The 25,443-nt window shown below is 45.7% G+C and overlaps 1 protein-coding gene across 1 annotated transcript in view; it reads left to right on the forward strand.

The window, feature by feature from the left end:
* The first annotated feature begins 3,528 nt into the window (after positions 1 to 3,528).
* OXSR1 (oxidative stress responsive kinase 1) overlaps positions 3,529 to 25,443 on the forward strand; it is an 85,863-nt gene continuing 63,948 nt past the window's right edge. Inside the window, exons 1-2 of the mRNA XM_033072813.2 lie at positions 3,529 to 3,767; positions 23,144 to 23,256. Of these exons, the coding sequence (XP_032928704.1) occupies positions 3,698 to 3,767; positions 23,144 to 23,256 (183 nt within the window). The 5' untranslated portion in view covers positions 3,529 to 3,697. The remainder of the gene's footprint in view (positions 3,768 to 23,143; positions 23,257 to 25,443) is intronic.

Genomic DNA, 25,443 nt, shown 5'->3' on the forward strand with positions numbered 1-25,443 from the left:
CTTCCCCCAGCCCAGGCCTGTACCAGGCAGCTCCACCACAGGCACATTAATTGTCATTGTTTGCCCCAGCCCTGGGAGCCACTGCATTTACACACAGAGCTTTATGGTGCCTTAAAGAGCTTTACACCATCAACACGGCAACACATGCCACAGCCCCGAACGCCACTGAGCTCTGACAGCAAATGTCTCTGCGTGGCTGTGCTGAAAGAGCAACTTGGGCTTAAACTCTAACAAGAAGAAAGTTATATATCTGAGAGGCTAAATGACAAGAAAGATGAAATCTGCGGGGTCTCAGTACACAAACTGGAGTTGAAATTATTTTCCTGCGACCCAAGCGTAAATGAAGTTGGATTATGTTCACAGTTGTGGTGATGGTCACAGAATCATAAAATGGTTTAGGTTGGAAGGGACTTTAAAGGCCATCCAGCCCAACCTCCCTGCAATGAGCAGGGACATCTTCCACTAGAACAGGTTGCTTAGAGCCTACCTTGAATACTTGCAGGAATGGGGCATCACCACCCCTCTGGGCAATCTGTGCCAGTGCCTCACCACCCTCATGATAAAAAGCTCATCTAAACTGTCAGTGCTTCGGTTTAAAGTCATTCCCCCTTGTCCTATTGCAACAGACCCTGCTAAAAAGTTTGTTTGCACTTTTCTCACAGCAGAGGTGCTCCAGTAAGTTTGTGGCCTCCTCTGGATTTGCTCCAACAGACCCACATGCTTCTTGTGCTGAGCCCCTGGAGCTGGGTGCAGCTCTGGAGGTTGGGTCTCACCAGGCTGGAGCAGAGGGGCAGAATCACCTCCCCCTGACCTGCTGACAAAACCCATCAAGGACCCCTTCCAGTTATTAAAGGTAGCAATGTCCTTATGCTTAGCATCAAAAACCAACCTGGGCATTAAACATCATTTTTACAATATTACACGGATGGAAAAACCAAGCTAAGAGCTGGACAGTGCCAGTAAGTTCCACTGAAACAATAAGTAATTGGCCCAGAAAGGCAGGAAACCATGTGCCTTACGAGAAGGGGAGCATTTTGTGTGAGAGCTTGTGTTGTGTGCCTGGTGTGCCAAGGCTTTGGCAGTGGAACACCAGCCCCGGGATATCAGTGAAATGCAGGAGCCAGGAGAAAGCCTCCATTCTGCTGCACAATCAATGGAGGAGGAGGGCCCTGCCTGCCCCGATCCCTGGTGTTTTATTGGAAGTCAAAATATGCAGGAAACTCAGCTCTGGATTTTTTTTTTTTTTTCTCAGGGAATTTTTTTTTTCTCTTAGGCTGTAGCCTTCCCACCTGAAAGACATCTGAATTTTTTCCACTTCTCAGTCTCCCCTAAAGCCTGGTCCAGAGCAGAGGTGGATACACTAGGAAGCTGCTTTTCCACTTCACATTTCCACTAAAATTTCTTGCTATTACAAAAGAGTACTTGATTCAGCAGCACCACTTCTCAGCTCTTTTATAAATAGAGGCATTGCCTCTGCCCTGAGGAGCTCACAGCCTACACGAGACAGGCAAAATACAGCAAATCAGGAAAAAGAGGATGAGCAGAAGTGATGAAAGAGGAGAAGGTGCTGCTTGGAGGGCTGAAGGAATAAAAGCTTTGTGGAATCCAGCTCCATGTTTTCATCCCTTTGCAGACTCAGATTGGAGCAAGCCACTAAATGAATGAGTGCCACAGCAACCCCTGACTTTTGAGAGACTCAAAATGCTGAGTTCATTAAAAAAAATAATGCAAAATTTATGAGACCTGGAATCTATGAGTGAATGAGAGATTTGGGCTTAAAAATATGGAAATGCATTTTTCATGGTAGAGCTGGAAAACTAAAACACAGCACTCATCTCTCTATGCTCACGTGGCCACTTGAGGTCTTGCCAGTGAACATTTTAAATTTTAATTTTGATCCAAGCCTGTGGTTATTCTTAAAGAACAAGGCACATTGTGGACCTGATTCTACCCCAGTGGTCTAAAGCAGTAAGAGTTCTGGCATTGCCTTTAAGGAGAAGATTTTCAGCCCAGAATAAGAGAATCCAAAAGATGGTACTGAATTTAAAAGCATGTGGTAAAATTAAGTGTATAAGTCTCTTTTTGTTGTTGGTGCCTGGCTCAGATCCATTCTTAACATGCTGTTAGCTATCAGAAATACGACACTAGCTACCCGGGTGCCTGCTCTGGGGTAAAACCTGTTTTTAATTGCTATATAAACTCCTTTTATAACATGGTTAAAAGATCACAGAGATGGTTCCGAGCAGTAATTAAGGCATATTTAGCAAATATTAAAAATGGCTCAGCAGGGGAATGTTTAACACAGACAAGCAGGCAAACAAACAGCTTTTCAGTTGGAGGTTCTGCCTCATGACAGAGATGTGGAGTGCCTGCACAGCAGAGAGTGAGATGGGGCTGTGGGGCTTTTTGTAGAACACAAAAAAAAAAAAAAAAAAGCAGAAGGAAGGAGCTGTGTCCTGCATTGGAGCACGAGTGAAAGCAGTGTGGTCAGCCCATGCCTTTGGCAGTGGCCCTCCACAAAGCCTGGTTCACCAGAGGCATCTCAGGAATTTGTCCTAATAAACTAAAAATACATGGAACCGATGTTCTTTGACCCACAGCAGGGCCTGACATGAAGCCACGAGAAGAACAGTGACCAGCGAGGAAGGATGAAACCTGATACTGAGATTCCAAGTGGGTTATCCTTCATTGTAATAGCGAGATGCTGTTTTCTCTCTTTTCATGTTGGAGGAGAAAGAAATCCTCAAACTACGAACAATTTAAATTATATATGTTAGAGAGAGCGATCAGTCTTCATGAATGAATGGTGCCACTCAGCCTTCTACTCCTCACTCTTTTAAATTTCAACTTATTTTCCTCGATGACCACCAGATGTAGTCCTGAATGCATCCAGATAAAAAAGCTCCGGGTTAAAGCGGAGCCTTGAAGCACAGCATGAGCGTGCAGGACATCTCCATGAGGGTGTTGGACATATCCACGAACGCTGGAACTGCAGCGTGGAGCGGAGAATTGCCCATCCTCGGGGACTGCGAGGCCTCCCGATCCCTCACACTATTTTTAAACACGGAATGTGCATCCCTGGATCCCCTCACGGCAGGATCAGGCCCGGCCCCGCGGGCGCAGGGACCCGGGAAAGGCCGGCTATGATTGACAGCAGTTCCACCAATAGGAGCGGCGGATCCGGCCGCGGGCGCGCTGCCCTCCCTGCTCTTAAACCAGCGCCCGCTCCCGCCCTGTGCCGGAGGGCGGGGAGTGCGGGCGCGCCGCCATCTTGTGTGTGGCATCCCCGCCCTTTCCTTAGGGCCTCTTCCTCCGTCCTTCGCTTTGGAATCCTCCCTTACCAGCCCGTCCCCGGAGGCCGGTGGTGGTAACCGAGCAAAGCGTGGCGTAGTCACCTTGTGGAGGAGGGCGGGGAGTCGCCGCGCCACGCTCAAGATGGCGGCGGGCGGCGCCCCTGGTGGGCGGGGCGCGCGCGGTGACGTTGGGCGCTGCGGGCATGGGCAGGTGCAGGAGGTGGCGGCGGCCGCCGGAGTTGGGCCGGCGGTAGCGGCGGGAGAGGAGGAGGCGGAGGAGGAGGGGGCTCGGGCTCGGCCGGGGTTCGGGGATAGCCGGGACACCGCAGCGCCTCCTCTCCGCTCCCTCGCCCCTCGGGGACGCTCCCCCTCGCGGCGCGGAGGGCGGCGGGCGCGGCGCGGCCATGGCCGAGGAGCCCAGCGCGCTGCCCTGGTCCATCAACAAGGATGACTACGAGCTGCAGGAGGTCATCGGTAAGCGGTCATCGGGGTTGGGGGTGTGCGGGGTACCCCTCGGATCTGGGGGTGTGAGTCTGCTGAGGGAAGGGGGGTCCGGCCGCTCGCAGCGGTGGGGGATCCTGTCACACACCCCGCAAAGGAATGGGACTGTGCGGCTTCCCCCTCCCGCAGCCATGTGCGAGTGTGAGAGGGTCACACACTGAGCTGTGTGAGGGTCTGGGGTACCCCTCAGCTGAGGGGGATCTGTCCCCCCACTCTGAGGGGTGTGAGGGTCTGGGGTGCCCCTCAGCTGGGAGGGGTCCCATCGCACACACCCCGTCACGGGCTGGGACTGTGTGACCGCCCCCCTCCAGCCACGTATGTGGAATGGATGCGAGAGGCTCTGTCCCCTCGCCTTGCGGTGTGTCAGGGTCTGTGGGACCTCTCTGCTGAGGCTGCTACCCCTCCTCATCTGTGTGTGGGGCTCACGGAAGGGGATGTGTGTCTGCCCCAGCCCGGGAGAGGGTTGTGGTGGTGGCTGGGGGCTCCTCCCTGGGCTCTGCCCGCTCCTCGGGGCTGGGTCTGTGTCTCCTCGTGTCAGGGTGAGTGGGACAGGATCCGCTTTGGAGGGGCTTTCCTTCCCACCACGGTGTGCTCTGGGATGTGCTGGGTATGAGACCGTCAGTGGGAGTGAACTCCAGATCTTGTATAGCCTCTGCCCTTCTCGGGTGCCTCCATTGATTTTGGGGCGCTCACTCCTCTCCGCAGCTCCCGAGCCCCGCGCTGCTTTGGTCCCTGCACGGAGGCTCTGACAGAGCCGCCCAACGAGCCTTTTACCTTTCACCCTGGGCTTGTGCTGCTGCCGTGCCTTTTCATTCATTGTCCTCAGCTCGAGGCCCCAGCCCTTGCTCTCTCCATTAAATGATTTTTTTTTTCTTTTCCTTCTTCACTCTCTCTTAGCGTTGAACTGCCCGGTTACCAAAGGCCTCCTGCTGTACTGATTTATTGGCTGTCTCGACCATTTTGTTGGGGTGTGTTTGAGGGATATATTGCTCTAGGGCGAGTGTGTGACACATCAGAGGTGGTGCCACAGGTGACTCTAAGGTCAGTCTCACCCTCCGGAGGCTCGGAATGAAGCAGGAGAGTGGCAGGGCAGGCTGCCGGCCAAAGGGTTTTAGGAAGGAGATTAATTCTTTGAGTAATCTTTGTGGAGTGCTTTTATTTGAAGTTTCTGGATGACGTAGCACTGTCATGCCCAGGCTTTCCATCTCTGCCTCGTGGGGAGGCTTGTTTTCTGTTGAGGGTGGGAGAGTTTGTGAAAACACTGTTTTAAGAGATTAAATCCTTAGCATTGTTTAAAAGTAGGAAGGAACTAAAGCTGTGGAGTGGGGGAAATCCTTCTGGAAATCCCTGTTGCTGTGTGGGATCAGGCTTTGTCCACTCCCTCTGCTCAGAGGGAGTAGCAGTGCTTTAGGAAGGAGACCAACTCCCTGTAAAGACAGGGAAGGTGTAATCCTACAGACCAACCCTTTGAGCCCCCTCTGGAAAATGTGCCCTGGGGAGGAGGATGTTCAGCCTCCCTGAGGAGCAGGAGGTACAGGTGTGGGGAGGAAGGGGGAGAACATGCCACCCATTTCCTGGGGAAAGAGAACTGAATTTCTCTGTGTAGGAAATACTTCCTTTTCTTTTGAGAGCCTGAGAAGGGGTGCTTTGTGGTGGCACAAAGCAAGGATTTGGACCTGAGTAATCAAGGATAGCAGCAAATGCCTCTTTGTAGCTGGGGAGCGGGGTAGGATGGGAACAAAAGGGAATGTAAATACACTTCTGCTCTTGGGAGAACTTGCTGCTGGAGGAGCACATCCCACAGCCTCAGAGTACTGGGAGGAGCACAGAGATGTGTTGTCTCATGCTAACTGACAGAACTTGGGGAGAAATCTGGAAAAAGTGTTGAATTTCTTCTGTATCTTTCCCTTGTCCCTCTGCAAACGGAATTTCTGGATGTTGCCTGCTCACTGAGAGGTTGTGTTGGCATTTTGGCATGTGATGGAGTGTACACTGAGATGTGTATATTGCAAACATATGGTTTCTCTTTTTAACTTTCCTGTCCCCTGCCCCCCCTTTACTCGTTTCAAACACTGGTGTGTCTGCCAGCGGCCTGGATGGAGATGTGACGCAAGTTTCCTAGCACGTATATGATTTGTGGGACAAAATGTCACTGTGTTAACTGAGCTGGACTGCCTTGCCTCCTGCTTCATGTCTCCTGTAAACCTCAAGGGTTTTTTGGTTGGGTTGCTTTTTGGGTTTTTTTTTAGCTCTCTTTATAACTGAAGAGCTGTAAAGGTTCTTCAGCACGGAACAAAGACGTTCTGGTGTGGAAAGAGATGAACCTTGTACCAGTGCTTTTAGAGGATTTAACTTGTTTCCTGATGGAAAAAAAAATTACTCTGAAAATTTAAAATAAATTTTGAGATGACCATCTCAGCTGTTTTTTCACATAGAATAATGGAAATCCATTTGTAGTCCAGTTCTTTTGTTTGTACTGGTTTTGCCTGAAAATAACCATATGTGGATTTTTTTTGGGTGTGGATGGTTCCATACCACTCAAGTGCAGGAATAGAAAAAACAAGTTTCCTACCTGCAAAGGGAACCTCTACTGTAAAACTACCCCCCTAATTCCAGCTAATACTACATATAAATAAAAAAAGGATTATTCAGCTCTGGGGATGACTCATGCCATTATAAAGGTGTGGATTAATATCTGTGTTGATTATGCTAGGTTAGTGCTAATAACTGCTGAGTAGCTTCCTTAGGCTTAAATAACTTCTGGTACACTGAATCAAGGGACTTTGGTCAGATGAGAACCTGATTTCATTTTAAAAAAGGATAAAATGCAGGTGGGGTAGAGGAAGCAATTTAAAAAGCATTTCAATGGAATATCCCCCCAGAGTAGCGAGAGTTCTGCAGGTGAAGAGGGCCTTTGGAAACGCTGCATTTTTTATCTAAAAAGCAGAATATACTCTGTGCTGTGGTTGTGAAGGTGGTTGGTCTTCTGAGCGTGGATTGCATATAAATTACTGCAGTCTTCTTTTTGAAGCCTGCAAAAAATTCGACCTCATGCTGCTTGTGCTGATCAGATACTCACACGCGCGGGTTCCCCTGGATCTCACAATTCCTCTTGGAAATGCTGGTAGCGAGAGTGGAGTTGGTTGGAACTGGGTCATTCTCCTTTTGCTACTTTTTTGGAAAGATGAGAGCCGTGCTGACTGTGGCTGTTTGATTTAGGAGCATCCCCTTTGCTGCGAGCAGCCCGTGCCAGAAACAGGAGATAAATTAGTGGTGGGAGTGCTCCCAGGCTCAGTTCCTGTGCCCGCTCTCCCCTGACAGATTCCTTCACAGCAAAGAGGACGGTGCAGGCTGCACGAACAGATGTGGTGGGAGTTTCTTATCCCATCAGAAATCGAGCCTAAATTGAAAATTGAAGTCACCGTTTAAGGAATGATTAGTTTTTTAATGACTGTGGTTCAAGTAGCTCTGGAGTTGGGCTTTGCCTGTGAACATGTTGCTCTTTTGGGGCTGAATATTTAGATTTCTATCTGTGCTCATCCCAGCCCTGTGTGGGAGAACTTTTTTTTTTTTTGTGGGTAGAGAGGAATTTTGTAGAATTAAGGTATCTGCTCTCCCAAGTTTTATCGAGATACCTGTGGTCATCTGTCTGGTGCTTGTGTAGCAGTCTCATGTGCTGAGAAATCACAGCCATTGAGAAAGAGCAGCCTGGAGGTGCTGACCAGGAGAGATCGTGGTCTTTGAATGTAAAAACCAGGCTAGAATGGGAGGCTCTTGTCCAATGATAACTTTGGGGGTTGGGGTTTTTTTTTTGGAGCATGGTGTTCATTGCTAGCTGTGGTGCCTCTGTGCTGGCTGCAGCCTGTTTCACACGCCTGATATTTAAAACCCATTCAAGAAAAATGTTACACTGTACAAAATATAACTGCCTGAGCGCTAAATGGAGTGTTTGAGATGCAGTCTTGGTGCCATATGTTTTGTTTTAGCATTTCCTCGTGGATTCCCACTCCTCCCCCCCAGCTTTGCTGAGCAAAATTGATTCCTACACTGTATTCCCAGTATTCAGGCTGGTTAATTCATTTGAAGACTTTCTTTGTGTGCTCATTTTTTCCACATGAAGTTGGTGTAAAAGCCTTAGTTGTTTTAGATTATGTTAAGACTTGCATTAAATTAACTTCGAGCAAATGTAGATGAGTTAAAAAAGAGTGGTCATTCATGTAGTTTCTCTGCTTGAGAGTTGGAGTGGGAGATGCTCAGCACCAGTTTTGCTGCTGCTTGGGTGTAGACAAATATATCTTGTGAGTGCAACAGAATAGCCAAGCTGCTCCTGCGTCCAGGCTACCTTTCCTCTGGATACTTCACACATCTCCTTTAAGACCTTGGATACCATTGCCCTGCTAGAGTTAGAGCTGAACTGAGTCACTTTTCACCTCCGGGGAAGTGAAAGCAAAAGGTGTTTGGTTGTGCATGTGCCTTTCTTTGGTGCCTCTGTTGTCTGTGCCCTGATAGGAACAGGATAAAATGCACAAGGCAGCAAAATGAGGGCTCACAAAGGCAAGCAGCGATGCAGGGGGCTGGCTGGGAAGATGTGGTTGTTAGCCTTGCCTGCTGCTTGGAGGGGACAGCAGCGACAGATCCTGCTGCTTTCAGCTGTCTGGGATATTATGGAAAAAAACAACATGTGGGGTGTTTCATGTGGAAGAGTTCACACTTTCCTGGGTTGGTTTCTATGTAGCAGTTGCTTCCAGTACTGTTAGGTACCTGGACCTATTAATGTTTAACACTTCCATTTCTCAAGAATCCATTTAAATAATTTCAGTTTAATGCAAATATCTTGGCTGATGCTAGGGAGTGTGGCTGTGCTGTGCTCTGAGCACACCTAAGGAGTGTACATGCTGCCTGACAAATGCATGCCTGGGAGGCTTCTTGCTTTTGCAGTTGATGAAATCTTGAAGAGAATCAACTCTTCTCCAGAATATTTGTCTGTTTAAACTTGGCAGCATCTCATTTCTTTGAGTGTTAGCAGCTTGCCCACTTAGCCAGAGTCTAGAGATGTAATCTTTTAATAAAAGATTGAGATCTCTAAAGTGATGGCAATAACACTTACTGCTAATTGTATTAGTGCATTGCAACAAACTGTCTTGGTCAAATTTTCTTGGAAGATTTCCCCAAAAATGGACAATATCCATCATAAATCTCTGCAGCAATGAATTTAGCTGTGGACATGCTAATGGAGTGCTTGTAAACTTGGTGTTACTAAATTTCTTAATAGGGAGAGACAGACTTTAGGGCTTTGTGGGTGTAGAAGAATAGCTGTTGGAGCAGTGGAATTTGGCATTGCAAAATCTTTGAAATATCAGGATGCTGGGGCTTTCCAGACAAGTCCAGCCCATTATCCTTCATTCTCTTCAGAATCAAACAACTGAGATGCAGATATGAAGGACTTGGCTCTCAAAGCTGCTGCAGTTTCCTGTGACTTCACCTAAGGGAGTTGAGCCTTGACATTTCTAAAAAGCACGTGAAACTTTGTCTCTTCCTGGCAGCCACACGGGAAAGTCTTGGAGACAGGGTCAGGTCCCTGGCTGACAGGCAGTCCAGGCTGTTGGTCTGAAGGTCATAGAAGGGATGGGGTACCTCTGGTAGGCAAAATAATGTGTATATTAATGAAGGGAGCCAGACTAAGAGCAAAATCCAACTTGTCTGGCTTGAATAAGACGAGATCACTTTAGTAGTTGGTGTTGTGAGTGCAGCTGAATGGCAGCAGGGGTGCAGGAGCCTGACTGGGTCCATGGTACTGGGTGAGAATTTCTCATGTCCCTCGTGTACATGAACATAAATGAAGGGACTGACTCTAGTGTGGGGTTCTGTCAGCCCTAAGTTTGGTCCCTGAACTTGTTTGTGCTGTTTGCCTTGAACCACTGCTCATGAGTGGGGTTTTCATGTTCATCATCCCAGGCTGTGTTTTCCTTGGTTTTAACTGGATTAGGTGGTCCTGTCACGCTGTACAAGCAGGTAGGGATTTGTGGTGATACAAGTACACAAATGGAAAATCCAGTACTTTTCACAGCTGCTCAACAGCTACAACAACCAGCAAAGTTTTTTTTCCCCACATCCTTTCTCTCACCACTCCTCGAGGTTCTTAAAGATTGTTGTTCCCCGGTATGCACCACTGCACACTGAATTTTTGCTTAATATGAATTTTCTTGTAATTAAAAGAAAAATTCCATCCTGGAAAAAATACTTGCTTATGTATCAACCTCCATCAGACTAGAGTAATGTGCCTTGCCAGGATTTCTGAGACCTCTTTGGTTCTACACACTGGGAAGTCTGCAGGGAAAGATGGTCTTTCACTCTTAAAGGCTTCACAGATCCCATCTGTGAATGAGCAAATTCAGAGCACCAATTCACTTTCTCACCAAATAACCATATTAGGCAAATTTTCCTTTTACCTCCCATACCTTACAGTTTTATACAGCTTGTACTGCACGCTTGTGAAACGGCACCTTCAAAGTCTGATAACTCAGTCAAATTAAAATGCATTTGTGAGGGAATACAGAAAAGCTTTTCTGAATGAGGTTTTAATTTTTTGCCAGATTTCAATTTTCTGCTCCAACTGCCTTGTCTTGAGAGTTTGGGGCAGGGAAGAGAAAAACTTCTTGTTTTCTTTCATTTCACTGTTCCATGCTAGACTGACTTTATAGCATTCTCTCCAATGGATATTTCCTTTGGGCAGGAAATGAGCCTATGTAAATTCATTCTGGAAAGAAAAGGTATAAGCAGCTGTTAAGGAACAGTGTGAATTGAAATGCTTCAGTGTTCATCTCTTACTGTAGTAAATTCTCCTTGGGTTTTGCCAGCATTTTACTGTTTTATAGTCATGAATGGTAATTTAAGGACAAACTCTACTTCTTATTGCTAGCACCTTACTAATAATAAAGCTGTGTGGGAGGATGCTGTTCCCATTTCATCCATCCACAGAGTTGAATTAAGTTAAAACTGCTGAAAATTTGACCTTGAGTACCCACCTCACTTCTGGTGAGATGTGACTGAGCACGTGGTTTTTCCAGTGGTATCCTCTGTGGGCTTGTTGTGTGGAAGAATTGAAGTTGGCTTTTGCCTTAGAGCAGAGCTAATTGATAAAATTTGCGGTTTATCAGAAGGAAAGTAGGAAAATGTCTAAACTATTTGTGAATATGGAATTATGTTGAGGTGCTTGGGGTAGGGTGTGAGATTATTGCATCTTGAGGCAGTTCAACATGTGTTTTGGAAAATTGATGGTTTACTAAATATTGGATGAAAGCACCATAGTTACTCTTGGACAGGTTGTGCATTTCCAATTTTGATTCTCTCTGAGTTAAGCTCTTGTTCGTTTTCAGTCTTAGGGGATTTTAAGAGCATTTCCTTAGGTTCTAGGGTTGATTCCAGCTCTTCTGAAGAGGAAGCCTTGGAAACAGTGCAGAGGGTATTGGAAAATGATGTTATTTGAAAAGTGAGAGAGCACATTAATGACTGTTATGGAATGAGAGCACTTAGAGAATATTTTTCTTAACAAAATGATCAGCTCAGCTGTGCTCTGAGGTGATACCTGTTAAGTGGGGCAACTGAAACTGCAGTTGGGAATTTCAGGCAGTCTCCAGCTTCCAGGTAGGCAACACAATATTAGGTTATCTTGATGTCTTGAAAATTCATCAGTTATAGACAATGCTTCTTGTTGTGGAGTAATCACCTTTCCTGCAAAATCAATGGAGATGGATTTCATGGTGTCAATTTTCAGAACAAAACTGGAAAGCTCCTGTCACTTATTTTGCTGAGACACAGAACTAGTGAGGACTCCCAGGGTCATGGAGCTCAGTCCTCTACTCTGGCTGATGCCAAATTGTATAATCCCTATACTGAATTAATGAATGCTTGTGCTGGAAATGGCACATGGGGGAATTACTGCCACACGTTCTATTAAACACTCAAATCTCCCTGTGACCCTGTCATTGCTGGATGGAACAGCTGCTTAATGGATTCCCCATGACAGTGGAAGTAACAAAGCCTTGTCTTTGATAGCACGTGGCTGAGGCTTGGTGGTTTCTTACACCACTTGCTTTATGTATCTGCAAGGACAGTTCCCTGTGAAGGTGCAGGAAAAGATGAACTCCAAACCTTAAAGGTGTTGATACAAGTATCTCCAGTTTGTGATTCCTCAAGTTCTACCAATGGAAATTGAGTTCTTTGGAAACTTGATGTGTTATGTCTTTACTTCCTAGGCCACTTTTTGAACTTTTCTGCCTCTCACCATGTGAGGTAGTGATAAAATTGTGGAGTCATGGGGTCATTAAGATTGGAGAAGACCTTTAAGATTATCAAATCTGGTCAACTACCCTGCACCACTGTGTTCACCACTAAACCCTGTCCCCAGGTGCCACATCCAGTGTTTTTTGAACACTTCCAGGTGTGGTGATTGCACCACTTTCCTCGACAGCCCTTTCAAGTGAAGGTGGTTTTCCTGATGTCTGATATAAACCTGCTGTGGTTCAGCTTGAGGCCGTTTCCTCTCATCCTGTCACTGACTCCCACCTTGCTGCAGCCTCCTTTCAGGGAGTTGTAGAGGGCAAAAATGTCCCCCCCAGGAGCAGCAAGCAAGTTGAAAGGTGAAGCCACAAGTTCCATCCTTTCACTAAAGTAAAAATAGTCATTGAGGATGCCAATTGCTGTCTAATAAATAGCTTGGTATTAACAGCTAATAAATACCTTGGGATTGACTTGCAGCAAACTGTGCTTTACTGGAAAAAGCATCTTGAGTGTGAACAGTTTTCCTGTTGAACGACTCACAAATGCAAATCTTATTTGAACAGCTGAGAGGCTTGATGAATTGGCAACCTCAGCTCAGTTGTTTGTCCAGATCCTAAAGCTCAGGATGGTTCTCCTTACTCTTGGTTAAAGAATGTAATTTTTAACTAGTGGGCTAATCTTGTGTGCTGAACAGACTAATAGATGCAGAAAATATTTACTAGATCAAGATATTTGCTGAAAAGAAAGGATAATAGCTTTTGAGAGAGGATATATCTGATACTTAAAAGCTTATTTACCTAAAATAACCACGGTACTATCAAACATCTGCACTGTAAGCAGGCAGATTGTTCTGTTAAGTGGAAACCCGGCCAAATAAAATATCCTCTACAGCTGACAATTACATTTGAGACAGAGTTCAGAGATAAAGATTGGGAGGGAAGAAAGGACAACACTGGCTTGGCTACTGTACCAGTGCTGTATTTTGAGCCTTGGTAATACCTGATGACAGCCAGCATGATATTTACATTGCTGCATATACCATAAAGACAACTGACAGTGATTAAAAGGGAAGGATGAACCTCTCTGCTGAAGTTTCTGTGTTTGGAAATGAGGTGTTTGAGCCTGCTTTCCATCGTGTGGAATTAACACTGCATAGCTGCAGTGCCCTTTAAATTAACCAGAGATGTTGGCACAAAATCAAATAAATATAATTGGTTTCAAACTAAAAATCTAATTTAGGCATGCTAATAGCATCTTAAGTAAATGTGGCAGGTCACGCAGGACTTGTGTAACTGGCCCTTGGAGCTTAGTGTAGTTACTGCTGTGGGGGAAATGGTCTCAGAGGTGTTCCCCAAATCACCTGGGTGCCTTGGACCTGGAGGGTGGAGGGTGTTTTGTTAAAGGCATGATGGGAATGTCTGCCAGTCTGGACTGATCTGGGATATTGTGAGGGCTGCAGGAGGTCGGGCATCCAGCCAAGGGCAGCACCCTCTGCCGCCCTCTCTTCCGTGCTTTGGTGTTTGCAGTGGAAATTTTGGAGCAATATCAGATGGGCTGATACTCCTTCCTGGTAATCCTTCTCTCTTCTGCTACCTTCTGTGGCCAGTGGCTCCTCCCCTGGTCTTTTTTTTTTCCTTGCATCTCTTGCTCTGGTGTGGAGTCTGAAGCTGGGGGGCTGCAGCCCTTTGTCATAGGGAGGCAGTGGGAACTGGCCTTGGCTGCCTGTGTGTGGGCTGGTGACTGCAGATGAAATCACACAGCAAAGTGACCTGGTGACAACTTTGTCACATCTTGCTGACACGCTCTGCATGGCCAGCACTATTCCTCACCCTCTGTTCTAGTCCTGACCTGTTCTATATTGACAGGGTGACCATTTTTTCTCCAAGCCTGTCACTTCCCTGTTTAGTCTGTGAGGGTTCTCAACCTGAATGTTTGTCTAAGGTGGAAAACAGACAGCATTTTTCTGTGTTCAGGGCCTAAGAGATACTGTAAGATTTTTGAGAGAACAATGTGGTGTGGGGTGGGGTGAAATTTTCCATAAGACTCCCCTTCCTCTCTGCAGAAACCTTGGCATTGAGTTGTTTAGATTATAGTAGCTAACCTCTCCCCAGCTTATTAATTAGTGTTATTTACAGTTCAGTGGGGCCATGGGGAGATGTACCTAGCTTGGGGTATTGCCCATCAGTTGCTGATGGCTCTGAAAATAATACTGGACTTCTTACAAGTGATTTGATTTGGGTTTATATTCCTTCCTCAGTCTGAGATGTGAATTAAAGACTTGGGCAGTAAGTCTGCAGCATTGAGTATTTCTGTATTGGTGACCACTGAAGGGGATGCTTGTTTAAGCAAGCTGGCAGTGCTGTGTGATCTTTGCTGGCTTATCCTTTCCCACTATCCATGGAGCACTAGGAATCTTGAGAAATACATTGTCTTACATGGGCACAAACCTCCGAGCTCTGGGCACGATGTGTGGTTTTCAGTGGTGTTCTCAACTGTGAGAGCCCTTGTCAAGATGTTGAATAACTCACTGTCAGCAAGTTTATGTGCTGTTCAAATGTTTTGGCCCTATTTCTAATTGGACAGCAGACTTTCAGAATATGCTTCTTATTTTCTGAAATTCTTTGAGCATTGATTAATGCTGGGATATCAGTTTTCTGTTGGACACTGCAGGTGCTGACATAAATTGAGAAGGGTTTGAGAAGGACACATAATGGTGTCTTAATAACAGAAATCCCTTGTATTGTGAGTAGTCTTTGAAATCTTTGGCCTCACAACTTGCACAGAATCTCAAGCTACTTGAGCTCTGGCTGTACTGGAATAAATGATCAGAGAGCTTTGCAAGGCTCTACACCTGCAATTTAAATGAAACAAGTAGGAGTTGATGAGTGAAAACTGCTTTTTCTTATTCCTCTTTCCAATTCTCCAGTAAAAGGTCTAGACTTTTTTCCTAGTCATCAGATGTGCTGGTGTGAAATGGAAATCACTTGTATTGAAGTCTTAATTCTCTGCCAGGACTTGTTACCTCCCCCTCCTTGCCCTTTCTCAGGGGTTGTCCAGCACATGCCCTTGCTGTATCTGCAGCCACCTCTGGCTTGAGCCCAGCTGAATGTTCCCAGCACTGGGCTGTGCTCAAGGTGAGCCTGAACTGGGAATGGGGCTGCTGCATGCAGGGATGTGAGTTAGGCTGGGCTGAAGGGTGGGGTGACATTTTGACAGTGACCACATGGAAATGCAAAGTTTTAAAATTATTTATATAAACCAGGGTTGAGCTGTTGTTCCTAAAGCCTTTTCATCAGAAATTTGTAAATGTGAGAGCTGAGCTGTTACACTCCTGCAGGACTGTTGCATGCACATGTGTGTACTTTATAGTCTGTGGGGATTGCTGGTTTTCCTCCACCCCCAATACAGGCTTAAAATTTGGCTCCCTCACAACTTTCCAGTTAAATCTGCTTTCACTTTCTGCCTTTGCTTATGCTTCTGATTTATTTCTTCCCTGCACTGTATTAGCAAGTGTTTTTCTCCCTCTTCTCTACACAGTATCTTTCCATCTCAGCTGTTGTGAGTTGAGAGAAGGTGCAGAAACTTAAACCTGGCCTCTTATTACATCTACCAGGGTTTTAAATAGGTGCTTGTGCTATGGATGTGCCATCCTTCAGCTTGTAAAGAAATGTAAAGGTTCTTCCTCAACAGTTAATTTGTGTTGGGAATGAATTGTGGAAAGGTGTCTGGAGTGAGTGTGGCTGTGCTGGCACAGCTCTGGGAGTTTCCTGGGGGTGGGTGCATGTCTGCACTCAGGGTTACTATGGGAGGAGAGCTGTGCTCATTCCTGTGCTTTTGTAATTTTTTTGTGTTGTGGCCATGGATTATTGCTCTGCTGCTGCTTCAGTTTACCACAGGCCTCCCAACCAGGCACAGAGCAAACCCAACTGAATTCTCTTACTGATTTTGCTGCTGTTCCCGGTGTCTCAGAGCCAGCTTGCTGTTTGAGGTCACTCTGAGCAGTGCTAGAAGCACCCAAACCATCTTCCTGCTGATTTGGGGCTGTACTCCACTTCTAGAATTGTGAACACTCTCCCTGCAGTCCCATGCTGAGTAGATGACACTTCACTGTGAGGAAGAGGAAAAAGCTTCCTTCTTTTTGCCCCCTCTGTGCCAATACTAGGAATGTGTTTGAGTCCTGTTATGAATTCCCTCTGGTTTTATTAATGCCATTTGTAGCTGTTATTGTAGATTGCATCTTCCATCTTGTAGTAAGAATGTGACATGTAGTGGGGAGATGGATTGAAAAGCATATTCAAGGACCATTAACATTGCATTACTTCACTCTTCCTGAATTGTGGGGCTTGTGCCAGCAAAACTTTGACATCCAGTGGACTCTTGTTACCAAGTCCTGCTTGGGGAAAGGAGTATTCCCACCCCATGCTGAGTTGGCTGGAAATTTGAGAGTAGGCTTTTTTTTTTTTTTGCTAGCTTGTTTTTAGAAGCAGTCCATTCTTTGCTTCACCAGAAGCCTCAAATGAGGCACAGAAAATAGAGGCATCACTTTGCCTCCATAGGAAATGGATCAAACAGTCTGAATTTGTGATCTGGTATTTAATTTCTGGTTTAATTAGATCTGTGTTTGCTCTGTGCTCTATAAGAACACATAAGAAGTTCTATTCCCAGTCTTTCAGCTTCTTGTTTTATTGCTGTATTGTCCTTGGAATGAGTAATCAGAGCAGGGCTCCCACAGCTCTCTGGCATGAGGCTGTCAAAGAGTTGAAGCATCCAGAGATAGAGTGAGCCTGCAGAGACACGAATACTGAGCCTGGGCTGTAAAGCATTAAAGGTCTCCTGGACTTTGGGGTACCTGGAACCTGAAAGTCACTGCCTGGTCCAGAGCAGCCTTGCAGGGAAGTGTTTTGTGTGCATTGTTCATAAGAGGAAAACCCGGGGGCACAATTATAAACAGAGCCTGCGTCACGAGCGGCTTTCTGGCACCACACTCCAGATAGTGGAGGATGGATTCCAGATCTTGCTTAAAAATAGAGAGGCTGTGTGTGTGCAGGGAAGGGTGGAAGCACTGGGCAGGGTTGTGTGGAGGTGTTTGGCTGGGCATTGCACCATGCTGAAGGACACTTGGGAATGTGACTTCTGGGGGCAGTTATGGAGAGCTGCAATTCCCCAACCTTGGAGTTGTTGCTGTCCTCAGCTATCTGGTGGGAAGTTCTAGAGGAGATGAAGCTGAGTTGTACAGAGGTGCATGGAGGAAGGTTGGGAGCAAAAATGGGAGATCTGGTTAGTTAGCAAAGGGGAAAAAGTTTACTATGCAGGTGGTCAAACAGAGAGACAGCCAAAAATACTGTAGGAATATCTCTTGTTAAGGAAAATCCAGACTAGGCTGAAATTGATGCTGAGGAACCTGATCTAGGTTGGGATTTGATCCTGATTTCAGCTGGAGGGTAGAGTAGAGGTTCATTCAAACTGAAATGGTTCATAATGTTCGTGTGACCCTGGGAGAGAATATTTCCTCCCCAGAGGGGATTTGTTACTGCAGTAGGACAGGGACTGATGCTCTAAGACTCGGGTTCCCTTTGATTGTAACAGCTTTGTGAGCAACTGAGTTACAGTGAAGGGAAACTTTCACATCTGAGGGTGCCTGAAGTAAATTTAAAGCTCTGGCAACACTGTTTTTTGAGCCCTCCTTCCATGTAACTGCTTCAAATTGCTGTGCACGTGGTAGGAGAATCCTATCCTGGAGCCAGGATTTGATGCTTGCCTTGTGACTGTTTGGCATGACTGTTCCATTGCTCAAGCGGTTCCCTCTGCCAAGAGGATCTCTGACTTGCATTTGCCTGGGAAGAGGCATTGGTGTAATTCATCCCAGTCTTACTGGGAGAGCTGCAATGTCCTTATGTGGCTGCAGAGATTCAGCTGAATTGGAGACAAAGTGTGTAGGAACATGCTGTGTCCTCTTGTCAGTCCCCTGTCTTTCCACTTCTCTAATTATCCTTAAAATAATTAGTTTCCATCAACTTCAGCTGAGATCTTGGAGGGTTTGTCTTTATTTTCAAAAATGGAAGCTTCATGTAAATTGTGGAACTATAGAAGAGGTGGTATCCAGCCTCCTTTGGAAGCTGAAGCTGGGCTTTGATGGGGACTTTGTCTCAACTTCAGGAGTTCAGGCTGGAGCTCTGGGTGCTGAAGGTACAGGGACCAGGGATCCAGAGGAGATAACCTGGAAAATCAGGCCTCAGTAACTGAGTGCTTGGGGATTTTTTTTATTTGGGTTATTTTAATCCTTTCAGAGGTTGGTTTTATTTCAGAAAGAACCATTTAATCGTAGAAACATGAAAGAAGCAGGGGTTAGAAAGGGTATGTTTTCCTCTTAAGGCGGTGTTTTCTAAAGTAGGTCGTGACCCTCTTATGCAGGAATTTTGCAGCTGCTATCCTAAGGGTTGGAACTGTATCCGAGAGCCTACAGAGGCAGGAGCAGGGGGTATTAAGCAGATCCTAATACCCATTTGGGGTCTCTTTCCTCCCTATCATCCTTTAACAAAATGATCTCCTGCTTTTCAGGAATCAAGCAGCAAGCATTTGGCCGTGCCTGGTTTTCATTGTTTTGCTAAGCCGTTATGTTGGAGGAGATTAAGCAGGGAGCAAATTTTCTCCGAAAGCTGAGGGAAGAGCCTCAGCACTGACCTTGATCAGAGTGTCTTGAGGTGGGGAGTGAGTGAGAACCCAGCACAGGAACATTAAATTAACCCTGTGTGGCCCGTGTTGTTGGGTCTGATCGCGGCAGATCTGTGACTGATGGGAGAGTTGGTTTGTCCAAGTTGTGCACAAACTGCCCTTGGGGTTTTTCCTCATGGAAGATTGTTCATAGCAGCCCAGGAATTCTCTTTTCTCCCTGCTGTTACCCATATATTTGTTACCTGCTCTTAAACTTTACAAAACTTCCTCGATGAGCTTTTTCTCTCTGTTGCTGTCATCTCTCCCTATGCCTGTTTTCACTTTGCAATGTCTTCAGCATCCTCACTGCAGCTCCTCTTTCTTTCTCTTTCCACCCTGGCATTTAATAAACAAACCTTGTGGTTGCAAAGGCTGAAGTGCCCGTGTTGCCATGTTTCCTGAACTCTCCAAAGAAGCACGGAAAGCCGTCTTTGTTCGGTCCCAGCAGCGCGGCACGCGGCCGCCACCACCAAAGAGCAGCTTGCTTGTGGCACATCGTGCTGCAGCTTGGCTTAATCCTCGCCTGATACGCTTTTGAGATTTCATTGTTTCTCTATAATTAGTGCTACAGAGGAGCTGAAAGAAATGACGAATTAGTGGGAGAGGGGGGAGTGGGGAGAGCAGGTGGTGATCGAACTAAAGAGAGCTGCCAGAAAAGTAGGAGCAGCAGGGAATTAAATGGGAGGAGTCTCGAGTTCAGATGATTCCCTGCCATGTGCCCAGAAGGATTTAGTTTGGGATTTCATTACTGTTCAAATAATGCCATACACTCATAACAGATCGAGTCCCTGTAGGCTGGGGCATTGTCCAGCACTTAGTGAAAAGCAGTTTTTGCCCTGAAGTCCTAGTGAGCATTGATCCTGCAGACTCCAGGACTGGAAAGGAGCTGTGGCATGAGTGGTCCTGCTTTTAATTAGGCTGCATCTATTGTTTCTGGTAGCTACATCCTGAAAGAATAAAAGACAAAGCTATTCTGTGTGGTGACTTCTTTAAAACCTTGGACTTCATCTTGTGAAGGATTTGGTTCACAGTAATGATGTTGCATCTGGCTTGTAAGAAGCATCTCTGCATCTCTGCCAGTTGTGCTTACACAGAAATCCTGGAGTGTCATGCTGTGGGGGGAAACAGGAGTACACTGACACTGTTGAGTGTCTGAGATACCCAGAAAGTCTTTGAACACAGATACCTGTGCTGGTGACAGGTAGCTTTAGAGGTAAAAATACACACTGAGAAACTGGGGAATGAAAAGGGTTGTGTGACAAGACAATCCTCTGAGGTGCACACTCACATATTCTTCCAGCATCTGGCTTGTGTTTTCAGCCTCTATTACTATGCACCAAAACATCCAAAGAAAGAAATCATAATACTGGTGCTTTGGATGTGTCAGCAGCAACATTTCTTCTGGGATCTAACTCTTTCCAAAGAACTGATGGTGTTTGTTTTTTCTTCTGACTTCCAAAACGCTGTTGCTGTAGTGAGACCAGCAGTGCTAGGAAGTGCAAACTCACTTCTGCCTCTTGTCACCACTTTGGAGTGTGCTGCTTTCTGTCTTGAGCCTTTGTTTTTACTTTTTTTCCCCCACCAAAGAAGCAGCAGAAACAAAACAAGAAGGTAGGTGCTGGGAGGGAAGGAGTAGGTCAGTGCCACCCAGGATTCCCAGTGAGTGGGAATTCATTTGTGTTGGAACTGCTGATTCCTGACCTGCTGGGCAGAGTGGCTGCAGGGAGTGCATGTGGAGGTTTGCTTTGGGATGTTTGTCCTGTGCTTAATGTTGGGTATTTCAGCCCTGCAGCCCTGGCAGTGTAACCAAAACTCTGCTGTCAAAACCTCCTCCCCTTGCTCTTTTTGAGCACTTTGTGTTAAATATCTGCATAGACCTCTCAATCATCTGTCATTTGCTCAAGAACCTACTTACAGCACTCAAACTTTGTTTTCAAAGCCCCTTGTAAATATTCTTGCTGTTATTGCTGTCCTTTTCCTAATAACTTTGTACCTTGTGCTATGTATAGTCTCTGAAAAACAATATGTGTGCAAGTAATAAATGGCTTCAATCTTGATTTTCTTAAAAACCCCATTTACTTTGGGAAATAATGGAGCTTCAGCAACCTTAGCATTTTGTGTTCTGCACACTTCTGCCATTAAAATGTAAGCTCCTGAGTACAGTCCTGGCAAGCTGATGCTGATGTCCAGGGTGCACTGGCCATGCCATATAAAGTGAAGTCAAAGTCCTGTAGCTCTGCTGTAGCAGGTACTGGTTGAAGATTAGAGGAGCAGAGTCCCACAGTTCAGGGTTTTTCAATTTATTTCAGTGCAACTTGGAATGCAGCAGTTCTGTTTTGCAGGGCTGGGTTTCAAGCTCTTTCACTCACCTGGAACTTTGAGTTGGTGCAGCTTGGTGTGAGAAGACTCTTGATGGTGATTGTAGGGAGCTTCAGTAGCCTTTGTTTGAAAATTAAATTTTTTGCCCCCAGTTTATGTGAATGTACTAGAAAAAAAATCAGAGCTTGCAAAAATGTGCTTTACTTGAATTGCAGAATCTGGGAGTTGTTTTTGTAGTGTTAAAAATAGGAGAAATGTAGAATAGTTGTTTTAATTTCTCTTTATTTTTATTAACATTAAAGTATTTACAATGGGAACCTTTGAGTTATTTCCCACATGTGCTACCCCCTTTTTTATTCATATGGATTTACTCCATTCCAGTGAAGTGTGTGAATGTGGGGAACCATGATGAAGGTGGAAAGTAAAGCAACAAGGTGTCCTGTTGGTGGGAGGTGAATGTTGCAAAAGCTTCTGGAGGCCAACAGAAATGGACTTAACATCAAATAGATTTTAAGTCTCACTATTGCAAACTCCCTTTCATGTCAAAGGATATGATGTTGCTGAGTACTTCAAATCCAGAACTCCCTGCTTGTAGCAGTGTAAAGGACTGACTGTGTGTTAAAATGTGGCAATTTTTTCTCTGTTGGAATTTAAATATTCTGGGATTGTGGTTTTCAACCCAGAAACTGAGGCAGTGTGAGAGCTGGAGCTGAACGTGCTTGAATGAAACCCACCTCGTGTCTTTGCATAAAATGAGGAGAGATGAGAACAGCAATTAGTGCATAAAAATATTTGAAAAATCTCATTAGTGTCAGTAGCAAAGAGTAGCTTGTTTTGACACTTGGGGCAAACACATCAGGTTAAAATTCTGTGTGACTTCACAATTACAAGCAGCACCATTTTGACTAACATTTTGGTCCAAACCCAAAGTGCGGCTTATAATCAGGTGCGGCTTATATATGGACAAAGAATGAAAAGTTGCTGTTTTAGTTTGGAGGACAGGTGTCTGCTGAGAAAGGCAGGAGCCTCTCTTTGAAATGGAGAATGTAAACCCCCTCCCTCCAAATTATTATAATTTTGAAATCAAGGGGCTCTCAGGCAAAGATATGGGAATTAGGAATAACAGTTCTTTACTAGGGAAATTAAAATAGAAATACAGCACTACAAAGAACAAACCCCAAACCCTGACACAGTCAGAGTACAACCTGACACCCGTCAGGCAGGGTGTTGGCAGCAGTCCCATTCCATGGTGGCTGCATCCTCCTGCAGTGACAGATGTGGCTCAGTTGGAGCAGTGCTCCTGTACAAGGTGCAGTTTCCCTCCGGAGCTCCAGTGGTGATGTGGAGAAATCCGGTTTTCCTCTGGAGTCCAGTGGAGAAAGGGGATCCCTTAGTGTCCCAAAACCTCTGTTTTTATCTTGGTAAGAAATGTTGGGCTCTTCCCCCTGGCTGGAGCAACTCCCAATGGGATGCAGTAATTTTATCAGTCCCACAGTGGGACTCAATGGCCATGAGCAGAAAATGACTGGCTGGAGGAAGGATGGGTTGTGAAAAGATAAAGAACAATGCCCTGCCTGGTTTCAATGGATGGCCCATTAGCAGAATATCTCCCACAGAGATCAGGATCACTGCCCCACCCTCAACAGATGGTGATAGAACAGATACCTTTTATCACACTCTGTATTGTAACGTGCGGCTTATAATCAGGTGCGGCTTATAATCGTGAAATTACTGTACATGAATAGAATCACTCTTTTATAAGGAATCTGGAGTCTGGAGAGGATTTTTGATCTGCAGAACTGTAATGATCCCTGGAAGGAATCATGAAGACCCACTTGTTTTCTTTCAGTTTACCCAGCACTTGGACGTGGCAGCTGAACCAACCCGTGGAGCTGCACAGTGGGGAGTGCCTCGAGTGCTTTCACTGGGTTTTTACCTGGCTCTGCTCTAAGATCTGGCACTCAGGATTTTGTTGTCCCGGCTCCCTCCCTTGCTGCTGAAGTCCCTGAGGTGTTGGTAACTCTCTCTTTTCCCCCCAGGCAGCGGAGCGACCGCGGTGGTGCAGGCAGCCTTCTGCGCTCCCAAGAAGGAGAAGGTGGCGATCAAACGGATCAATCTTGAGAAGTGTCAGACCAGCATGGATGAACTCCTGGTATGCAATCACAGCTGTCTGGGCAGCTGTGTTTCAGTTAGTTCTGAAATATCTCTTTGCAAGTGCCTTAAAACCTTTCCTGAGGTGGGGTGAAGGTGGGGGAACTCAACTGACTTCATTAGAGGCAGCTCAGTTGTCCTGGTTGTGGGACATGGTACTTAAAATGTTAAAAAGATCAATTGTTGCAAAACTTCAGACTGTTTGTTTAGAGCTCAGCACTTTGTATAATCCCTTTGTTTTGAACTGAGTTAATGTGCAAGTGTGAAGCTCTGCTGTACCCACAAGAGCTCTGAAGTTTGAAGGGGATCCAAAGCTGCATGCTTTCAGAACATTTAAAATTCAAGGGAATGGCTTTGCTTTCTTTTCCCTTCCTGCAGTTCTCTACACTTTTTCCCTTCACCTGTAAAGAGAAAAACTGAATGAATTAGCTGTTGTTCCTAATCTTTCTGGTCTTGATGCCAGCTAAAGAGATCACTGACATATTGCAGGCTGCCATGTGGAAATCCCCATAATTCTGAGCTCAGGACAGGAGACTGAGTCCTTTGGAGCTGTAGCACTGGAACTGTAACTCTAGGATTTTTATATCCTGCCTTGTCTTTCTGTCCCCTTGAATCTCAACAGCTTCTGTAGTTTACCTCAGGCACTTGTTTTAGTGCTTGCAATTAGAAGGTAGAACAAAAATGGAATTTGTACAATCATCAGCAAATTACCTGAACCACAGTTGCAGTTTCCATTTAGTGTCTGGTTAAGAGGAAAGGCCCCATGCAGTCTGTCAGTGCCCCTGTGGAGGGTTGCGTGTAGGGCTCAAGGTGGCCTGTGTTCAAATCCTCTTACAGCTCATGTAGTGTGGGAGTTCAAGATCTCTCCTCACAGTTTGTCTTTCTGTCCTTATACCAACCCTTGGTGTCCTTTTCAAGCCTTTTGTGTGGCTTGCCCATGCCACCCTGCCTCAGTGGTATTCCTGACTGCATTGTCAGGATGTAGTGATTGAGACTGTCGTCCTTTGAGTAATTGCCAATTCTGGCTAAAAACATCAGGTTCAGAAAGAGACACTGCAGAGACTTGATGTGTAATTTTAGATAAGTACTTCTAATTGCACATTTGAAGTCTCTGGCTGACCCATTCCTCACAATGATTTTTCCTGTTATGGGTGGGACTGCAATGTGTTGCTGTTTCCAACTCTACAGAGCTTCCAGTTTTGTGACTGGATCTGGTGTGGGTCTTTCTCTGGGTTTAAGGATGCAACTGGAAATGTTCTTGAATTTAAAAGTCATAGAGGGGTGGAGGGGCATGAAGATGGTTCTGAGCTGTAGCAGCTTCTAGGGGCAGAGGTTGCTGAGGTAGATCTGTTGTGTGAAAAAGTGTTTTCCCTTGGCTTGTTCTGAATTTGTCAGTCTGTTGGACCACCAGTTTTGTTTCTCAGTGTAAGAGCCAAAAGAATGGAAGTTCCTGATTTCCCAGTTCTGTGTGCTCTTACCTTTTCGTTTTATCTTGTTTCCATACCTGCTTCCACCATAAAGTAAATATTCTCAAGTTTTACGGTCTTGTAGTCTCACTTCATGTCACTTCATGCACTTGTGTTTGGGGTGGAGGAGAAGAGGAAGGTTAATTTGGAGTGGGAATTGCAGAGTAAGTGGCTCTATCACCAGCTGGATGGATGAGTGGCCCTGAGCTTCCTTTAGGCCTAACAGGTGTCCAGAGGCCAGGAAATCTGGGACTGTGTCCTTGCTTTGGAAATGCTGTGCTTAGAGTGAGTAAGTGCTATGACTTGGCTCATTAAAGGTATTGATCTTGATCCTTTTATCTCAATGTACATTTGAGCTGTGTGGGTGGTCAGGAATAAACTGCACACTTTGCATATACTGTATGACATTCTAGGTTAATGCAATGGATTGATTTATTGCTGCTGTGGGGTATGGAAAGTGCAGGAAGGACCAGATTTGTTGAATCATGAGCAAACCAAGTCAAGGGCATTCAGCTTTTCAGCTGAAGTGCTAATTGCTGTAAAGAATGTAGACAGCAAGAGCAATGCTGTGCAGAGATGGAACTCTTTCTAACCCAGCTACTCAATTAGGTGATGTTTGTCAGGAATTTATTTCCAGGCTTTTTTATCTTTTTCCCGGTACGTTTTTGAATGCTCCCAAATCCTTCCTGGACTGCCTGTGGGATTCAGCTGACAGAAATACA

This window comes from Catharus ustulatus, chromosome 1, assembly GCF_009819885.2.
Source record: "Catharus ustulatus isolate bCatUst1 chromosome 1, bCatUst1.pri.v2, whole genome shotgun sequence".
NCBI classification, from domain to species: domain Eukaryota; kingdom Metazoa; phylum Chordata; class Aves; order Passeriformes; family Turdidae; genus Catharus; species Catharus ustulatus.